We start from the raw sequence: 20569 nt of genomic DNA, 5'->3' as shown, positions 1-20569 counted from the left end.
AAAATTACCCAACCCACTCATTAGGACTCCTCCCCCTATCACTAGTGATGCTCCAACACCAGGAGGGTGAAGAAGACCAGCACACGCCTCCTCCGATACATGTGAAGTCAGACTTCTCTTTTTGAACTTTTAGCCGAGTAGCATCACAGCGCTAACGCTCAAAGGAAAGCGAAGCGAATTTGCGGGTTCTGATACATCAGCTCACAGACGCAGCCTTGTGCTGATCCACATCACCCTAGGAGTGATAAGGGGAAAGAGAGAGCTCCATCTACTGTACTGTACCCACCCAGAGAGAGCAAGACCAACTAACTGTGTGTGCCCTCTCGGGGCTCCGGCAGCTGATGGCAAAAGCAAGCTGCATGACCAGGATTCAAACTAGCGATCTCCTGATCATAGTGGCAGCGTTTTAGACTGCTGGACCACTCGGAGCATTTGGTATTCTGTATCACTGTACTAATAAACAATATATATTTTAATTATATATTTTTAATTTGAAAGTCAGACAAGTTTGGATCATCTAGTTCTTGACACATATTCAGTTGATGATAATGACGATAATGTTTATAATCTTTACTAGCACAAAATAAGACTTTCACTAAAAGGTAACGTTACTCTATTGTACTTTAATATAAGGTACAGAGCTTTATACACTTTTTAGTACAAATCTGTACTTATTTTAGTGTATCTAACAGTTTTTTTAACAGTTTCAACAGCACTAGGACTTACCCTCTCCAATGACGTTGCACTGGAACCTGGCAGACTCGCCCTCCTCAACACTGACATCATTTATAGAGGAGAGAATCACAGGAGGAGACACTGGAAGTGCAACCTCTGGAGAAACCACTTCAGGAACTGATAAAAAACAAAAGAGAACAGAAGAAAATTATACTTAATAATCTATACTGTGTGTAAATAATACAGTATGTAAACGTTTGGTATTTTAATTTAACAATGAGTGTTAAATGCTGATTTACACTAGTATACACACTAATACTGATAACTGTAGATTTTAGAATTAGATTTTGGAAGTAATTCCCTGTTTTTAAACAATGTGATGCGTAAATGCCCAGTTTTAGTAAACACACTCATGGCTTTCTGTGATCTTATGATCTTACCTTCTACATTTAGCGTAAAATTAAAGTTACCTATAAACGGTGAAAATCATAATAATAATTAATAGTTTTTCAATAGTAGGAAGGGATGAACTGAAAATATTGTACAGTGCTCAACAGAACACTTGTACAGTTTTAAAGTCAAACTGCAGTGTTTCCTAAGCAGAGTGTGGCGGCCAATTTAGGCTGTTAATGTTATTAATTCAATGTTGAAAAAATTCTGAGGCAAATTTAATGTATTCTGTATTTCAACATACATTTAGACAAATTACTGAAGAAAACATTAAGAGTTAGACATCAGATAAATGTTTTTGTATGTCTCGTTTTGGTGAATATCTAATCAAAAGTTATATCAGTTATATCATATTCAAGTTTTAACAGTCTTAAAAGCACTAGGCTTCACCCTCTCTCATGACGTTGCACTAGTACACATACTAATACTGATAACGGCAGATTTTAGAAAATCGTTTTTAAACAATGTGATGCGTAAACGCACTCACGGCTTTGTGTGATCATACCTTCTACGTTGAGCGTGGCGGAGCTGCTGGCCTGACCGTAGTCGTTTTTGGCCTCACAGGTGTACTGAGCTGCATCTTCTGGGAAAACCTCGATCAGCAGCAGAGTGAACTCGTTCCCCTCTCTCAGGAACTTACACTTAAACCCAGCAGAGAGAGCCTGAGAGTTCTTAAACCAGGAGACCTGGGGCTGGGGGATACCGCTCACCTCCACCGAGAAGCGAGCGGGTTTACCAGCTTCTACTGATAACGACTCCATGTGTCTGATGATCTGAGGAGGCTCGGGGACTGGAAGAAGAACAGAGAATCAAACACATCCCCATACACCTCTCTTAAACTTTAATATTATACAGCTCTGGAACAAAATAAAATAAGAGAGCACTTAAAAAAAAGATGAGTTTCTTTGATTTTATCAAATTGAAAACCTCTGGAATATAATCAAGAGGAAGATGGATGATCACAAACCATCAAACCACCAAACTGAACTGCTTGAATTTTTACACCAGGAGTAAAGCAGCATAAAGTTATCCAAAAGCAGTGTGTAAGACTGGTGGAGGAGGAGAACATGATGCCAAGATGCATGAAAAAAAACTGTGATTAAAAACCAACCAGGATTATTCCACCAAATATTGATTATTTCTGAACTCTTAAAACTTTATGAATATGAACTTGTTTTCTTTGCATTATTTGAGGTCTGAAAGTTCTGCATCTTTTTTGTTATTTCAGTCATTTCTCATTTTCTGTAAATAAATGCTCTAAATGAGAATATTTTTATTTGTAATTTGGGAGAAATGTTGTCTGTAGTTTATAGAATAAAACAACAATGTTCATTTTACTCAAACATAAACCTATAAATAGCAACATCAGAGAAACTGATTCAGAAACTGAAGTGAACTCTAAATTTAATTTAATTTCCAGAGCTGTATAATGTACAGTATATATTGTTAAGGTGTGTTTCATGGCTCAGGTGTTATAAAAGTAGGTACTCACTCTTGACGTGAAGGTTCACAACGCAGCTGTTCTTCCCGGCGATAAAGGTGTACTCTCCAGCATCGTTCCTGTAGGTCTCAGTAATGGTCAGGCGATGCACTTTTCTAATGGTGGCGTAGTTAAACCGTTTCTCGGTGGAGAACTGAATCTCAGCTCCGTTTCTCAGCCAGCGGCCTTCAATCTCCTCCTCACTGACCTCAAACTCCAACGTGGCTCTCTGCTTCTCAATCACCTGGTTTAAGAGGAGACAGTTATGAGTAAAACCATCAACGTATACATATACACTGCAAAAAAATCTATCAGCAAAAACGAGACTAAATATATGTCAATTAAGACATACAGCTCTGTAAAAAATAATTGAGCACTTAAAAATGATGAATTTTTGCACCAGGAGTAAAGCAGTGTGTAAGACTGGTGGAGGAGAACATGATGCCAAGATGCATGAAAAAAACAGTGATTAAAAATCAGGATTATTCCACCAAATATTGATCATTTCTGAACAAAATCAGAGAAATTGATTCAGGAACTTTGGTCTCTTCATTTTTTTCCAGAGCTGTAAATGCTTAAATTAAGTAGAAACATCTACCAATGGGGTGATTTTTTTCTTAGTAAGATTTGTTAAGATAAGCTAAAACCAAAAAGTCTAAAAATGAGGGAAGTAAGATTAAATCAAGCAAAAATTGAAAAAAATATTGTAAAATACCCTTACTGTATTTTCCTAAATCAATTTAACTCGACTAGATACTTTTTGTGCTTATTCTAACTTCAAATTACATAAAATAAGGTGAAATATTCTAAGTTAGACTAAATAAAGATAATTATTCCTAAAATAAGGAAAACAATGCTTACTAAGACAACAATTCTTATAATGAATAAGAAATGAGGTCATTTCACTCGCTAAGATGTATTTTTTTGCATGTACTCATATATATAATATATATAACATGTGTAAGTGATGATATAAGTGATGTAATTACGGTGATGTCCTTCTCAGCAGGTTCGGAGATGTGGACGTCCTTTCCCTCTACTGTCAGATGAGCTTTAGACAGGCTGGATCCGGCGACCACAGAGTACTCTCCGGCGTCGGACATACGGGTGGTCTGGATCATCAAGCGCTGGAGGTGTTTATCTGTGGTGGCCTTGAACCTGAAAAATCAAGAAATTTGATGAGTGCATTGGCTTCCATTGTTGTATTTCTTTTTATCGTTTTAAAATTTGCCATTTTGGACAATTTTGTGAGAAATATCGATGTTTTCCAAAACTCTTGCACTCCTCTTAAAATGTACCTTTTACAAAAGAGTGGAAAAAGTTCTCAACTCAATTAATTTTTTTATTTCTATAGCACTATTTATAACAGAAGTTATAACAGAAGCAGCTTTACAGAGAAAAACTGGTCCACGCCTTTTATGAGCAGAGATCCTGATTATTGGGGAAAACTTCCTTAAATTAAGAGCACGAAACTTTAGGAGGAACCCATCCTCCTCAGGGTCGACCCGCTCAGTACTATCACAGATTTTAGGTTTCAAATTTAAATGAAAGTCAGTGTATTAAAGCACTATGTTGTATGACTTTTAATTTATGAGAGTTTGTGGAAAATTTAATAAAGTACCTTTCAGATAATTCCAGTTCCTGCCCATCCTTCATCCAGGTCACATGAACATTAGGCTCAGAGAGCTCACACTCAAAGATGGCCTTCTTCTTCTCAGTAACTTTAATGTCCTTGATGTGTTTTGTGAATTCAATGACGCGAGCTGGAGAAAAGAAATGAAGTGATACAGTTAGAATGAGATCTTTAAAAAGACTTTCCGAGATTAGGGACGTCCAGATCAGATTATTTTGCTCTTAATCCTCTACTACTCAGTGCTCCTTCTGAGTATCAGATGATAGCTAGCTGATCTGATCTGATGTTTGTGTTTGTATTAATATTGACGCTCCACAGTTTAAATAGATTAATACTAAAGTGATATATTTTACACACAAGTAAATGTGTGTTAAATTGTTTTTAATTTTTATTGTAGTTAATTAAGTGCCAAAGGTTTTAAACAAAAATATAAAATCAATCAAATCACTAAAAAAATGCAGATTATTTATATAAAGAAGCAACTAAAAACCAAAAAGGGGAAGCAAACAAGAGATTCCAGACGGAAAACACTTTAAAATCCAAAAATAAAATATTTTTCAAATAACTGCAAAGCTGACAAAATATATTTAAAAAATGTTTTTGGTTATTTGTTTTTCTATTTTAAATTTGCACCATTTTTTTTTTCTTTTAATTCTTAAAATTTTGACTGGAATTTTGGAACAAAATTATCTTCATAGATTTTAATGTGCATTATTTTTTGGGTCATTTCTGAACACTGTGGTCCCTTGATGCTTGATGACCCTTTACTCAGAAAGATCCTGGATCCTGCACGGATCAGATGATGGTGCTTTGGTGCACCATGGTTAAGTTAAAACAAAGACTCTGGATTAGGAACTGGATTGGGATTGAAATATCCAGTATCTGATCCATTATTAATGATTGCTGAGTCACTGGATTGGATCGTAATTGCACTGTAAAAAGTGTAGCCCTGCTCAAATTAAAAAAATTGATGTCCATTTGTTGCATCTAAACTATTTGACTTCACTCAATCTAAATAAAGTCAATTGTTACAACCTGATTATTTTATTTTGACATAAACCATATTACTTTACTCGGCCCAATATTAATTATTCACCTTGACCCAAGTTAAATTCTTTACATTTCAGTTTCGGAACCAAACTAATACATTTAAATTGAACCGAACTTAAAAAAAAAAAAACATGGCAGCATATTCAGAAGTTCCAGAAGTTACTGTGGCGTGGAAGAGGACGGATTACCAGCGAGATTCGTTTCAGTGCTCTCTTGCTCTTTTTATTTTGCTCTGAGGAGGACACTAAGAGCTGGATTTACATGGGATTCCTCTTTTGAAAGTGAAACTAACTACAGCTCCAACGCAGCTAACCCCACTCCCACACACAGAAAAAAGGGTGAGGCACAAAACAACAACATAACTGATAACTACATGAATAATACTAGAACAGTGATAATAAAACATGACATGAAACTCTGGGATAAACAGTAACATAAACACGCAGAAAAACACCCACTTCCCCCAACAGGGTGAGCTCCCATAATTCCTTCCGCCCCCCCTCCAGTCCCGACGCCACAATACCATAAGCATGCGTTGCTATCTCGCGAGCGCGTTCAGGCACTTTCTCCCTCTCTCATTCTCTCTCTCGCGAGCGCGTTCAGGCACTTTCTCCCTCTCTCATTCTCTCTCTCGCGAGCGCGTTCAGGCACTTTCTCCCTCTCTCATTCTCTCTCTCGCGAGCGCGTTCAGGCACTTTCTCCCTCTCTCCCTCAGTGCTCTGAAGCACTTCTCTACAACTTCTCCCGTGCTCCACAGTGCGCATGCGCACTTCATGTTTGATTCAAATTAAAAATATTACATCCTTATCTCTTTTCTTCGAGTATGATTTCAGTGGAACCAAAACATTTGGTTTATTTCCTTCAGAATTGTAATTAATTTAGTCTGAATCAAAATTGACACATCAAAATTCAAAAAGGTTGAGTTTCACAATAAAGTCAATAATTGTACTATGTGTTCAATCATATTTATTAGCTTGAATGAACAGCTCCATGCTTCACTTTTTACAGTGTGGATTGAGACATCGCTAATAGAGATTAAATAAGAACTCACCTTCAACAAACAATTTTCCTGAAGTCTGAGCAGATCCAGCTACGAACTTGTACTCGGCACTGTCCCCGAAGTGAACGTTTCGGATGGTGAGAGAGTGAGAGAGCTGTCGAGAGCGGGTCTGGCATCGGTCTGTAGATCTGATCTCCACGCCGTTCTTCAGCCACTTGTAGGTGATTCCCTCGTAGTTTACTGAAGCTTCAAATGTAATGGTGTCCTTCTCCTGAGCGTTGAGGTCTTGGAGCATCAGGGTGATCAGAATTGCTGAAAGAAAATGTAAAAAAATTAAGTATATATTAATTTTCTCTTGGTGAAGAGAGAAATAAAAATAAAAGTAGATATAAACTTACGGTTAACAGTCAGATTAGCGGAAACTCTGTCGCTTCCACAGACAAACGTGTATTCTGTAGCATCTTCTCCACAGGTGTTCATGATCTTCAGCTGGTGGAGTTTACCCTGAACCACGATGCTGAACTTCTCGCTCATCTCGATCTCGACTCCGTTCTTCAGCCAGGTGGACGGGACGTTAAAGTGAGAGACTTCACACTCGAACGTGGCCACCTGAGTCTCTGGAACCTCAACGTTCTTCATGGGTTTGGTGACCTTCAGAGCTGTTTATAGAAGTTATGTTACATTAGTATACAATACAAGTCTCAAAACGTATTGTCTTTTATATAGTAGGGCTGCACAATATATATATACAGTTCTTATACCACTTAAAAATTATGATTTTCTTTGATTTTACCAAATTGAAAACCTCTGGAATATAATCAAGAGGAAGATGGATGATCACAAACCATCAAACCACCAAACTGAACTGCTTGAATTATTTTTGCACCAGGAGTAAAGCAGCATAAAGTTATCCAAAAGCAGTGTGTAAGACTGGTGGAGGAGAACATGATGCCAAGATGCATGAAAAAAACCTGTGATTAAAAACCACCAGGGTTATTCCACCAAATATTGATTATTTCTGAACTCTTAAGAAGCTCTGCATCTTTTTTTTGTTTGTTATTTCAGCCATTTCTCATTTTCTGTAAATAAATGCTCTAAATGAGAATATTTTTATTTGTAATTTGGGAGAAATGTTGTCTGTAGTTTATAGAATAAAACAACAATGTTCATTTTACTCAAACATAAACCTATAAATAGCAAAATCAGAGAAACTGATTCAGAAACTGAAGTGGGACTCAAATCGTTTAATCATAGAAAGACAGTAACTTAAATATATATTTGTGATGCTGTGATCGTCGTGATGTGATACGTTAAAATCTACCCTTAAAAAAGAGACTGGAGGTAAATATACTGCCGATTTTTATACTTACACTCAACGTGCAGGTGAGCGCTGCACTGCAGATGTCCGAACATGGCGGTGTACTCTCCCTCCATGCTGCTCTCCACGCTCTGAATCACCAGCTTGTGAGCTTTCCTCTCGGAGAATATCTGCACGTTGGCGCTCGGCTTCAGCTCTTGGCCTTTGAACATCCATTTAACTGGGATATCATCGTGGGAGAGACTCAGCTCGAAGGAGGCGGTGTCTCCCAACAACGAGGTCACGTCCTTAGGCTTCTTCACGATTTTAATAGCTATAATAAAAAGAAGTTAAATCAGAAACCAAACTCTGAAGATACGACGTCTAAAGTAGAAGTTACTTAAGAAACGTACTGTAATCAGAACTACAAGATTACAGCGGCTGAAACATTTGATTTGGTAGTGTTGTAGTCAAGACCACTAGAGCCGAGCCCGAGTCGAGGCCGAGACCAGATTAAGGTTTAAAAATAAAAACATTAGAGTATCTTCTTTATTTATAAAAATGATGCCTAAACTCTGTCTCTTCTAAGACTTAATCGGAAGTCACTACATGAAGTCAACTGAATCAAATTCTATTTATTTTTATAATAAAATGTAAAAAAAAAAATCGCAATTTGCCCTCAAACAGCTCGTTGCTAAGATTAGCTAGCTAGCTTTTCGCTAGCATTAATTCTCCACCCTGTAACATTAGTATTTTAGCTAGCTCATCACTAAGGTCAGCTAGCTTGTTGCTAAGGTTAGAGCACTTTTAAAATATTTTCCAACAGTTTTAAATAACGTTTAACAGTGTACTATTCCTACATCAACAAACTGTCAAATCGGTCGAATACTTACTCTCGACGTTGAGTCTGGCATTAGCGGAGAGCTTTCCAAGCTTGAATCCATAAACAGACTCATCCTGGGTGTTGCAGTTTTTGATTTTAAGGGTGTGAATCATTCCATCTACTGTAATCTCGTATTTATCACTCGGGACAATCTCCACTCCGTTCTTGATCCACTGAGATCCTTGTACGTCCAAATGGGTGAGTTCTAGACTGAACGCTGCTTCCTGAGTCTCGGTGACGGTCTGGTTCTTGATGGTCTTCTTGATTTTAACAGCTATTAAATAAGTAAAGAAACATAAGATCGTTTAGATACATAAGTGGAAAATAAATATATTTCGAAGTAATAAGTAGAGTAATTTGTATCACATTTTCTCCCTAATTTGCGCGGCCAAATTCCCAACCCGGTTCTGATACATCAGCTCACAGACGCAGCCTTGTGCTGATCCACATCACCCTAGGAGTGATGAGGGGAAAGAGAGCGCCATCTACTGTACTGTACCCACCCAGAGAGAGCAAGGACAACTGTGTGTGCTCTCTCGGGGCTCCGGCAGCTGTCGGCAAGCTGCATGACCGGGATTCGAATCAGTGATCTCCCGATCATAGTAGCAGTATCTAATTGTTTTTAAAGATGATACTGATTGCCAAACGTTAGAACTACCAAGTTTCCTATATATATATAAAGTCTTTTTCCACCTCTAACGTACGCTCTAAGGTGTGCAGAACATCAGAACGTACCTTCAACTTTCAGGTTGGCTGATGTTTTGGAGTTTGCCACCTGGTAGGTGTACTCCCCAATATCTTGTGGCCTTGTGATCACGATGACGAGGCGTCTCACGGTGGCGATATCTTCACTCCTGACGTTCTCGTTGAAATCGACAGGCTGTCCGTCCTTAAACCACTTGCCCTCAGCAGAGGCGCTGGCCACCTCACACTCCAGCTCAGCGGTCTGAGACTCCGCTACTGTCAAATCATGCAGGGGTCTACTTATAGCACCACCTAGTGGAGAGGAGGACATAAAACAGTCAATTAAATGAGCCCCACCCCTCAAAACTATGTAAAAAATATATGTAGCCTAATCAGAACTACAAGATTGCAGTGGCTCAAACATTTGATTTGGTCTAAAATACTGTTTAAATACCTGAAACCACAAGCTTTGCACTGGAGCTCTTTTCTCCGGCAGCAAAGGTGTACTCTCCCTCCTCGTCCTTCATGGTGTTGATGACCGTCAGTTTGTGCGTCGTACCCTTCGCCTCAATCTTGTAACTGGGGCAAGTTTTAAGAGGTTGTCCCTTGAAGGTCCAATAACCGTTGATACCAGGGTGAGATACTTCAACCTCAAAGGTGACGTTCTGGGTCTCGGTGCAAACACAGTCTTCCATGTGCTTCACAATTCTGATAGCTGAAAAGCAAAAGCGAAAGATTAGGTTATAATTAACCATAATAATAATAATGTAGGGGTAGGGAATTTCGATTGGTGTTGGGAAAAAGGGGTAGGGGATTTCGACTGGTGTTTAGGGAAAGAGGTGTAGGGAATTTGGATTGGTGTTGGGAAATAGTTGTAGGGAATTTCGACTGGTGTTGGGAAAGAGGGGTAGGGGGTTTCAACTGGTGTTGGGAAAGAGGGGTAGGGGGTTTCGATTCTCGTTGCGATAGAGGCGTAAAATCAGATTGGTAAATGGTGTTGTGTCTGAACTTCCTGTGTTCTGTAGAACATACCTTCAACGCTCAGTCTGCACGATGAGTCGACTCTACCAACAACCATCTTATACTGTCCTTCATCAGAAGCGAAGGTCCTGTGCAGTACCAGACGCTGTTTGGATCCTTTGACAACCATCTGTACTCTGTCACTGGGAACCACCAGTTTGTCACCATGGTACCATTTCACTGAGCTGACGTCGGCAGCGGTGATCTTGGCCTCAAAGACGGACTTTGTTCCCTCAATTGAAGAAATGTCCTTTAATGGCGCCACAAACTCAATGGCTTTAAAAGAAAGAAAAAAGAATGCTTTATTAATTCCTTCATCTACCCACACATCCATTTACTCCATATAAAGACCAGTTAAAGAACATCCACTAGAAATCCCAGCAGAAACGTACTTTTAACCGTGAGCTTTCCAGATGTAGAAATGTCTTGAATGGGAACGACGAAGGAGTAGATCGCAGCGTCATCTTTTTTAGCATCTTCAATGAGAAGCTTGTGGGTTTGCTTGTCAATCACAATGTGAACTCTATCAGTAGCAGAGATGGGCTGACCATCCTTCAGCCAAGATCCTTCAACGTTCTCCTGAGAGAATCGCACCTCCAGCTGGGCGATATCACCTTCACAGATCGCCAGGTCTGAGAGGCCTTGCAGCAGCGTAACTGGACGCACTAGAACGAAGAGAAATCAACAATCAATCGATTAGACAATTGATATCATAGAATATTAACAATAATATATCAATGAAACCCTTTGCATGCAATGGCAAACATCTTAAAATCCCTTAAAAAGCCAAAATCCCTTTAGATACACTTACATTTCATCTTCAGGGTGGCGCTTGTCTTCAGATTGCCCACTTGGAAAGTGTATTTTCCTTGGTCCTCTTTCTTCACGTCTTTTACAGACAGGCTATGGCGACCGCGGCGAGAGGTCACAACATATTTGAGGCTGGGAGTGATCTCTTTATTCTCAAAGTACCAGGTTCCCTCAGCATCCTCTCGGGATAAGACACACTCAAACTCTCCAGCGTACGTCTCGGGTACTTCTGTATTCTCAAGGTTTTTCAAAATTTCAAGTGGTGCACCTTTGTGAACAATGACAAAAAATTGTCAAACATAGAATCGAGAATATTATATACACTACACTATTATTAGACCTCAATTGCTGATGTTGCTGAGTGCATAAACTATCACAAGGTGTGTTGCATTCCTTTCTAAAGGTGCACAAGAGGTGTGCATCCAACAAGTATATCTCTAAAATTAGTACAACAAAAAGCAAACGTAACCCTGTTTTTATTACCTTCAACATAAAGTCTAGCAGACGTTCTGATGTGGTCGTCCTCAACGACGGCACAGGTGTACTCAGCCTCGTCACTCATGCCTATGATCAGCACGGACAGGAAGTGCACTTTTCTGTCGGAGTGCATCCTGTACTTGTCCCCAGAGAAAATCTCGGCGTTGTTCTTCAGCCATTTGACTTTGACAAACGGCTCATTCGTCTCACATTCAAAGGTCACCATGGTGTCCTTCTCTTTGCCACTTTGATCTTCTAGTACTTGAGTAAAGGTGATCACTTGTTTTGCTGAAAAAGGAACAATGAGGTTAAAAGTTAAAAGAGGTAAAAGTAGAAAGAGAATATTTAGGTTAATAGTTTTTCAGTGATGCAGGTACAGAATATTTAGTGACTTTGAATTTAATCCTCTTGGGTCCATGATCTTATCGGCAGGTCATGCCACGTTTCTTAATGATTCTATCAATTATATCTTTGCCATAATCTTCCTTGTATCTGTCATTGGTGGAACAACTTTAAACACAGTCTTAAAGTCAATTAAACATTTCTGGTGTGCAATAAAAATCTGAAACCATTATTTATAGCTTTGTAAGATGTCCAGATTTCCAGAGTCATGTACAGTAGGATCCTGCAATAAAATGCCACTGAAAGGGAAGACTCTTCAAATTCTTAATGCTATATTGTCAAAAAGAAAAATTACATGGACCCCAGTAGGTTTAAAGCAGTTAAAAAAATGCATTTACCTTGAACCAGCAAGAAGGCATGGCTTGAGGTCTCTCCTGCAACGTTCATGGCTTTGACCATGATGCTAGCAGAGTCTTCAGCAGCAACGTCTTTGATGACCAGTTCGCAGACATGGTTTTCAGACCAGTGCCAGTTGATGCGGTTTGATTTCTCCATCAAAACTCCATTCTTGAACCACTGGCATTCTGGTTCAGGTCTACCGGTAACTCGGACACGGAATCGCACTTCGTCACCCAGAGCGACGGTCTGACTCTGGATACGTTCGGTGATCTTCGGAGCTTCCATACTTGGTGAAAGCTTCACTCTCTCGGGTTTAAGCTTGGCGGCGGCGAGTTTTCGCTCCTCCTCTTTTTTCTTTTCGGCTTCGGTGAGTTCTTTGGTGTGATGGAGGAGTTCGTCTTTTGTCCTCTTGAGCATGCCTTCGTAGGACTCGTCCTTCTTGCGGGCCTTGAGCTCAACGGCGGTGATGGCTTCGTAGTAGCCCTCCTGAGTCCTGCGCTTGAATTTGCTTCTTAGTTCCTCTGTTTCTTCGGTTGATTTCTCGTGGATTACTCTCTCAGCTTTCCTCAACCTTACCAACTCCTTGATCTCCTTAGAGACGCCTGTCTGCTTCTCAGTTGCGGTGAGCTCGTAGGTTTCTCTGCCAGGCTCTGGAACAGCAGGTGCTGGACCCTTGGTCTGGCGAAGGACGGTTCTGAAGTCCTCCTTCTGTTGAACCTCGAACTTTACGGTGTGTTCAATCACGCCTTCGGGGTTTTCTGCCAAGACTTTCATTTCACCGGCGTCGTAGGATTTGCAGTCTACGACCTCTAAGTAGTGAATGCCGTCAAACAGCAGTCTGAATCTTTTGCTCTTGAGGACGAGTTGTCCGTTGAGGTACCAGTTAACCTTGGGTGCTGGGTAGCCGGTAACTCTGCAGCGGAATTTGGCAGTTTCGCCCTCCAGTACTCTTACTGGTTCTGGAAGCAAGACGATCTCTGGTTTTATTTTCTCGGTCACTTCTTCTCCACTAACTCCAGATGGTCCCTCATGAGCTAGTCGCTTAATTTCATCGATTCTCTGGGCACTCCTTCCCTCTGGCAACTGAGTCTCCTCGACAAGACCCTTCCCTTCCCTCACCAGTAGAGTAGCGGAGGTCTGGTCAATACCGAATTTGTTAGTAGCTCTGCAGGTAATAACACCACTGTCTCTAGCATAAGCAGCTTCATAGTCGAGACTGCAGTATCCGAACTCATTGACCATACGTAGTCTGTTCGCCGCTTCCAGAGGTTTCCCATCGTGCAACCACTCAACGATCATCGTTGGGTCACCAATAGGGGTCAGTCTACATTCAAAGTGCACAGGGCCAAACTGCTTCAGTCTGACTGAAGTCAGCTTCTTTTTAAAGTGAGGTTTCTGCTGCTTCTCTTTATCGTAAAGATCTCCTTCCTCCCACTGATCCTGTCCGTAACGGAGGTGCAGTGGCTCCAACTCTGGAGCGGCGATCTCCTTAGCTTTGTAAGTTCCTTTAGGAATAATGAGTCTTCTCTCTGGCTGAGGCTCTGCTGCCTCTACCTCCACGTTGACTCTGCAGCGGGTGGTGTCTCGGCCAGCTTTGTTAATAGCCGTGGCGGTGTACCACGCACTGTCAGAACCGGAGCTCTGAGCGATTTTGAAAAGAGCCTGTCCTTTTCCACCTTCAATCCTGAAATACAACGATTATTTCAGTTCAGTCTCTTTGATTATGGTCACAACAGGTGGATATTACTTTGTCAACTTAAATATTCAGGATCCAAGGCAATATATCTGTCATATAGAGTCTGTTTACACCAGGAATTAACATGCATTTGGATCAGATTTTAACGGATTCTGTTCACACTTGTCTCCTCAATTGGAAGACCAATTGCCCAGTACCTATTCACACACACACCTTTTCCCACTGCCAACAATCAATGCATTCTCTCTTAGAGTCCGGATGCTGATGGAGAAGCAGCATGACATACTGTACTCTCTCTCTCTCTCTCTCTCGGACTCCGACTGCTGATGCAAGAGAAGCAGCATGACCTCCTTTACTCTCTCTCTCTCTCTCTCAGACTCCAGCTGCTGATGGAGAAGCAGCATGACCTCCTTTACTCTCTCTCTCTCTCTCTCTCTCTCTCTCTCTCTCTCTCTCAGACTCCAGCTGCTGATGGAGAAGCAGCATGACCTACTGTACTCTCTCTCTCTCTCTCTCTCTCTCAGACTCCAGCTGTTGATGGAGAAGCAGCATGACCTCCTTTACTCTCTCTCTCTCTCTCTCTCTCTCTCTCTCAGACTCCGGCTGCTGATGGAGAAACAGCAGCATGATCTACTGTACGCTCTCTCTCTCTCTCTCTCTCTCTCTCTCTCAGACTCCAGCTGCTGATGGAGAAGCAGCATGACCTACTGTACTCTCTCTCTCTCTCTCTCTCTCTCAGACTCCAGCTGTTGATGGAGAAGCAGCATGACCTCCTTTACTCTCTCTCTCTCTCTCTCTCTCTCTCTCTCAGACTCCAGCTGCTGATGGAGAAGCAGCATGATCTACTGTACGCTCTCTCTCTCTCTCTCTCTCTCTCTCTCAGACTCCAGCTGTTGATGGAGAAGCAGCATGACCTACTGTACTCTCTCTCTCTCTCTCTCTCTCTCTCAGACTCCGGCTGCTGATGGAGAAGCAGCATGACCTACTGTACTCTCTCTCTCTCTCTCTCTCTCTCTCTCTCTCTCAGACTCCGGCTGCTGATGGAGAAGCAGCATGACCTACTGTACTCTCTCTCTCTCTCTCTCTCTCTCAGACTCCGGCTGCTGATGGAGAAGCAGCATGACCTACTGTACTCTCTCTCTCTCTCTCTCTCTCAGACTCCGGCTGCTGATGGAGAAGCAGCATGACCTACTGTACTCTAATCTAGACCTGGCTTTTTTTTTTTTTTTTTGCAGAAAAATGAATTCTCAAGTGATCTGATCACCAAAAACCTACATTTCCAGATGTAAACAGGCTCATTGCTGCTTATGTCGACACTATCCGCCATAAGATTAAGTACTTACTTGATGTTCGGGTGTTTGTGTGGGGAAACAATATCGCTGTTCTTCAGCCAGACGATATCGGGAAGAGGGTTGCCAATTGCTTTAACAGCCAACTCGACCAAACTGCCCTCCTTAACACTGATATTCTTCAGTTTCTCAACAAACTGAGGCTTCACCAGGTTTTCTCTCGCTAAAGAATAATATAAAAAAAAACATATATATTACGTAACATATACGATACATAATATTGATAAGTTTCAGTTAAATTTAATGCATTTAGAGCCACGTAATTATCAGCATACCTTCTACAGTGAGAGTCATAGAAACTGAGGTTTTTCCAGCTCTGTTCTGAGCTACAACTGTCCATTCTCCAGAGTCATACGGCATAGCAGGAACCACAATCAGAGACTGGGTTCCGTCCTCCTTCACCACTATCTTGTGGGTGTAGTCATTAACCACTTGTTGTCCTAATAAAGAGAAAATATAGTTTTATAAAAGAAAGTTTCTACATAGTTCATTTTAGCAACAATTTATTTAAATAAAAAATATATATATTACAAATTATTATAGAAAATGACAGAAAAATTGGTCATTTTTTTGCACCCCTGCTAACAGAACATTATTGTTTTGTTTTTACATTCATTTTCTTGCGAAATTTCTTGTAAATAAAAACTATGTATTTGATAGTAATATATCAGTATAATGTGTATAAGTAAAGGTGAAATTTGATTTGGAAACGGAAAAAAATAAGAGACACTTAAAAATGAAGAGTTTCTTTGATTTTACCAAATTAAAAACCTCTGGAATATAATCAAGAGGAAGATGGATGATCACAAACCATCAAACCACCAAACTGAACTGCTTGTATTTTTACACCAGGAGTAAAGCAGCATAAAGTTATCCAAAAGCAGTGTGTAAGACTGGTGGAGGAGAACATGATGCCTGATATCATAAACATGATATTCCACCAAATATTGATTATTTCTGAACTCTTAAAACTTTATGAATATGAACTTGTTGTCTTTGCATTATTTGAGGTCTGAAAGCTCTGCATCTTTTTTTTTGTTATTTCAGTCATTTCTCATTTTCTGTAAATAAATGGTCTCTTCTGTATAATGCATGTATTCAATTTACAATTCAAAACACTTCATACTTACCGTTATGGAACCAGAAGGTGTCGGGCATGGGTCTGCCAACAACCTTCAGATCAAATCTTGCGGTTTGACCCTCGGAGCATCTAAACGATGAGGGCTTTGTAACAAACACAGGTTTATAGAGTCTCTCCAGCTGAGCTTCATCAGTCTCGTCCAGCCGGCGGGCGGGAGAACGTCCAGGAGAACGTCCAGGAGAACGGCTCGTGGAGCGCGGAGATGTGGACCTACCATGTGTTAAAATAGAAATTCATCAGTGAGTTTAAAATTGTTGTACCATTTATGTTACATCAGGATTTTTCATGCAATTAGCTTCTTACATAAAATGTTACCTATTCTCTTTAGTTTTATTTTATTACATAGATAGACAGACATATAGATAGATAGATAGATAGATAGATAGATAGATAGATAGATAGATAGATAGATAGATAGACAGACATATAGATAGATAGATAGATAGATAGATAGATAGATAGATAGATAGATAGACAGACAGACAGACAGACAGACAGACAGACAGACAGACAGACAGACAGACAGACAGACAGACAGACAGACAGACAGACAGACAGACAGATAGATAGATAGATAGATAAATTGATTGATAGATTGAAGTGTACCTGATCCTCTGAACTGCTTCTGGCTGAAGGTATGGAGTCTGTGGAGCGGACGGTTCCACGTATATCTTCCCAGAGCTGACTGCATTTCCCTTAATGTTGCTAATTAGAGCCGTGTAGACGCCCTCGTCCGATTGGTGAACCGCAGGGAGGCGGAGACTGGCTCTGCCGTCCTGAAGAACCTCGATCTGATAGTGCTCTCCATGTCTGATACGCTTACCGTCTTTATACCACGCAATCTGAGAATTAAAGAACAAGAGAAACGTTTAGGAGAGGATAGCCTGGGGGAATGACTACACACTGAAGGTGATGATGGTGAATGAGGGGGTTAAGAACATGTACCATAATGGTTTGGTCTGTTTTTGCTTTTTTGTCATATTGCATTTTTCAGATTATCAAACAAACTTTAATATCAGACAAATATGAGCTGAGTACATAAAAAACACAGCAGTTTATAAATAAGGATTGCATTAATTAAGGGGAAAAAGCTATTCAAATCAACCTGGCCCTAAGTGAAAAATCGCATGTAATCATGCATACTTGGGTTCTGCAAAAGGACAATGACCCAAAGCACACCATCAAGTCCACCTCTGAATCGCTTCAAACTAAATGTAGGTTTTGGAGTGGTCTAGTCAAAGTCTAGTCTTAAAAAGTTATTTAAATACACCATAAAAGCATTGAGTTGTGCTTTTGAGTGAAGCTTTTTTCGTATAACTTCTGCAAACTTAAGTAGATTTGATTATGTGCATTTTTTTTTAAACATAATTTTTAATAAACTTGAATTATATTGTAAATGTACTACTTTGCTACTGTACTATTGATGCACTTATTGTGTACACCTTAACACTAAAGTGGATTTTAAGCAGTGTTTAATGTCACTATATATATTTTTTCTTTTAACACAAAGTATAATTTAAAGCATATTTGTTTAAAAATACACGTGTGTATTTTCTTTTGTGTATATTTAATAGAAAATGCATTTTTTTTGTATTTTTCACCTAATTTGAACATATTTTAGTGCTACTAACAAGTTTTTAACAAGGCTACTGATGACCCACCTTAGGTAGTGGAGATCCCGTCATCTTGAAGTGGAAGGTGGCGCTCATGCCCTCCCTCAGTCGGTAATGTTTCACAGGAATGTTGAAGACAGGTGAGACAGCCTCCTGCTCAGGTACGCTCAGGTCCACCTGCTCGCCGTCCTCCGTCACCAGCTCCTGGTAGGTGATCTTCAGAATGCGCAGCTCCGTCTCGTAGATGATCTTCTGCTCAATAGCGGAGATTTGGAATTCCTGTAATAAATACAGTGGGTTAATGATGATTCTGCAGGTGGAATGAGGATGAGCCGGCGGTAAGTTTACTCACGGTCTCGGAGGTGAAGGACTGCATCATCTGGGCCTGCTGGACCAGCCTCCTCTGAGCGAGCGCCACGTCTTTATCAGCCTCACTGAGAACTGCAGGCGCCACGTCCGCCACTTTAGGCTCTGGCACTGCTTCAGGTCTGTATGCAGGTTCTGGTTGCTTTGTCTGAGATTCGAACGCCTCTGCAAAACATACGTTTTAATTAGCAATAGATATTTATCCATTAGTCAGGGGTTAGAGATTAAAATACTATCACTGTTAGCATAGCCGCAGGTTCACCTTGCTTGGGAGGGCCATATATATGAGAGAACATATTGGGTTTGATTACATGTGTCTTCAACAGAAAACAATGCATAAAAAGGTTTTCTACAGTGTATATTTATTAAATTAAACAATTCTAAAATACATAGAGCGTGGTGTCCGTGGTTAAGTCCGTGTTAGGAGAGATTAACTGCTACTGACTAAGTTAGGAGCTTGCTTAACAGCTAGCTGCTATTGCTAAGAGTTAAGCAACAAAAGGGTTAAAAGCCAGTAACACTGAGCAACAAATCACAACAGTTAAGCAAACGTTACCATGTGGAAGTCTTAAGTTTAAACTGGAATAAGAGTTTAATTCACCCATATATATCCCTGCCTCTCATGATCACACACCAGAATGAACTTCTCCAAACAGTCTGACGCATTATATGACACAAAGAGCCAATCAGAAATAAGCTTGGTTTTGCACAGCAATATGTTGTGTGTTTTTGTGATTGCTTCAGAGTTTTTTAGAGACAAATTAAACATTAGTTCTCACATTGCTCGCATTGTGCTTTGGGGCAAAAACTAAATTTGGGGGCTGCATATATACCCCATGTAAGCATGTCAACAGACAGATGTTTACAGACACTACTATTAATATTTGCTATTTTTTGAATGAATGTATTTTTGAGGCAACAGTAAGCTTAAGTTAAACAGTTTGATAGATTAAAATTAACATCAGCAGAACTGATTAATTCTAATTTACTGCAGTTTATTGCTTTATATTTTACAACAATGGAATAATAATAAAAGCCACACTTGAAACAGCTGCAGACGGTGTATTAAAGTGTTTTAAAGAGACACTTCTGAGTAGGATATCCGAACTGTATTTAAACTTTTGTACTCATAATTAGGTCATTTTAACTTCCCAGTCCAATTAGTTTAGATATGCACTAATAACATTTCTTTATCATAACAAACTGGCGGTTTTGCCTTAGCATTTGTTTGTTAACCAAAAGGCTGACTGTGATTCTCTGTGTAAATTCTAATTTAACTAGCTAAATGTGTGACATCTGTGTATTTTAATGCCTCTGCTGATTGAATTTATGAGGAAAGTAGCACTGCTAACATGGCAAGATGTTTCGTATTCAGCTAAATGTTTCACTTTGTTTAGGGTTCAGCCAAAACCTATAATTCTTTTGATTTTTGGTGTATCCCTATGTTAGTTCATGCTTATGTGTGGTAAATGTGTATGACCAACCTTCATCAAGCAGCATGGCTGAGGCAGAAACTTCTCCCAGCTGATTCCTGGCGAACACTGTGTATTCTCCAGCATCATCAGAGAACGTCATGGAGATCTCCAGTTTACACTGTCCTGTTTCCTTATTGTAGGCTACTCTGTATCTAATGGATCAAGAAAACAAACAGAAAGGTATTTAATTAACATGAAATTACATTTATTGCACGCTAAAACTATTTTGAACACATTTTAAAGTAAAAGTATTAAAAATACCTGTATCCAGTGGTTAGTGGAACTCCACTCTTCTTCCAGTAGATGTGGGGTTTGGGACTTCCTCCGATCTGGCAGTCAAACACAACGCTTCCACCCTCTACCAGCTTCTGCACTGTGGGCTTCTTAACAAAGAAAGGAGCCACGGCTTGTGCGGGATCCACAGGCTCGGATACGCCGCTTACTTCTGACATAGTGTCTTCAGGTCTAGAAAGAGTTAAATAAAGACAAATAAAGAGAAATTAATTAATATTTATTACAAAAAAAACATATATATATATATATATATATATATATATATCCATTCTGCCATTCTGCTTGTGTCTTGGTAGAGACCACCAAGGAACCATTTCTGAAATATATAAGTATAATATATAAGAAATATAACCGTGCTTCATGCAGCTTGATTTAGGGCGTCAGTGTGTCTTTGCTATCATAACTTCGGGAAAAGTACACCTTGCGCATCTCGAA

General features: G+C 40.0%; 1 protein-coding gene across 1 annotated transcript in view; it reads right to left on the bottom strand.

The window, feature by feature from the left end:
- Positions 1-20569, bottom strand: part of ttn.1 (titin, tandem duplicate 1) — a 203143-nt gene that overhangs the window by 158750 nt on the left and 23824 nt on the right. The window contains exons 17-40 of the mRNA XM_049485137.1: positions 20102-20305; positions 19850-19992; positions 18352-18530; positions 18048-18278; positions 16993-17228; positions 16376-16596; positions 15521-15685; positions 15240-15408; positions 12200-13884; positions 11466-11747; positions 10984-11250; positions 10565-10837; positions 10185-10448; positions 9607-9867; positions 9204-9464; positions 8479-8742; positions 7659-7919; positions 6687-6947; positions 6340-6600; positions 4227-4368; positions 3595-3763; positions 2618-2849; positions 1631-1915; positions 727-852 (exon numbers count right to left, since the gene is read on the bottom strand). Of these exons, the coding sequence (XP_049341094.1) occupies positions 727-852; positions 1631-1915; positions 2618-2849; positions 3595-3763; positions 4227-4368; positions 6340-6600; positions 6687-6947; positions 7659-7919; positions 8479-8742; positions 9204-9464; positions 9607-9867; positions 10185-10448; positions 10565-10837; positions 10984-11250; positions 11466-11747; positions 12200-13884; positions 15240-15408; positions 15521-15685; positions 16376-16596; positions 16993-17228; positions 18048-18278; positions 18352-18530; positions 19850-19992; positions 20102-20305 (6842 nt within the window). The remainder of the gene's footprint in view (positions 1-726; positions 853-1630; positions 1916-2617; positions 2850-3594; positions 3764-4226; positions 4369-6339; positions 6601-6686; positions 6948-7658; positions 7920-8478; positions 8743-9203; positions 9465-9606; positions 9868-10184; positions 10449-10564; positions 10838-10983; positions 11251-11465; positions 11748-12199; positions 13885-15239; positions 15409-15520; positions 15686-16375; positions 16597-16992; positions 17229-18047; positions 18279-18351; positions 18531-19849; positions 19993-20101; positions 20306-20569) is intronic.

The sequence above is a fragment of the Astyanax mexicanus genome, chromosome 11 (assembly GCF_023375975.1).
Source record: "Astyanax mexicanus isolate ESR-SI-001 chromosome 11, AstMex3_surface, whole genome shotgun sequence".
Lineage (NCBI taxonomy): Eukaryota > Metazoa > Chordata > Actinopteri > Characiformes > Acestrorhamphidae > Astyanax > Astyanax mexicanus.
Note: the sequence above shows the minus strand (reverse complement) of the source record. Positions and strands in the feature narration are given on the sequence as shown.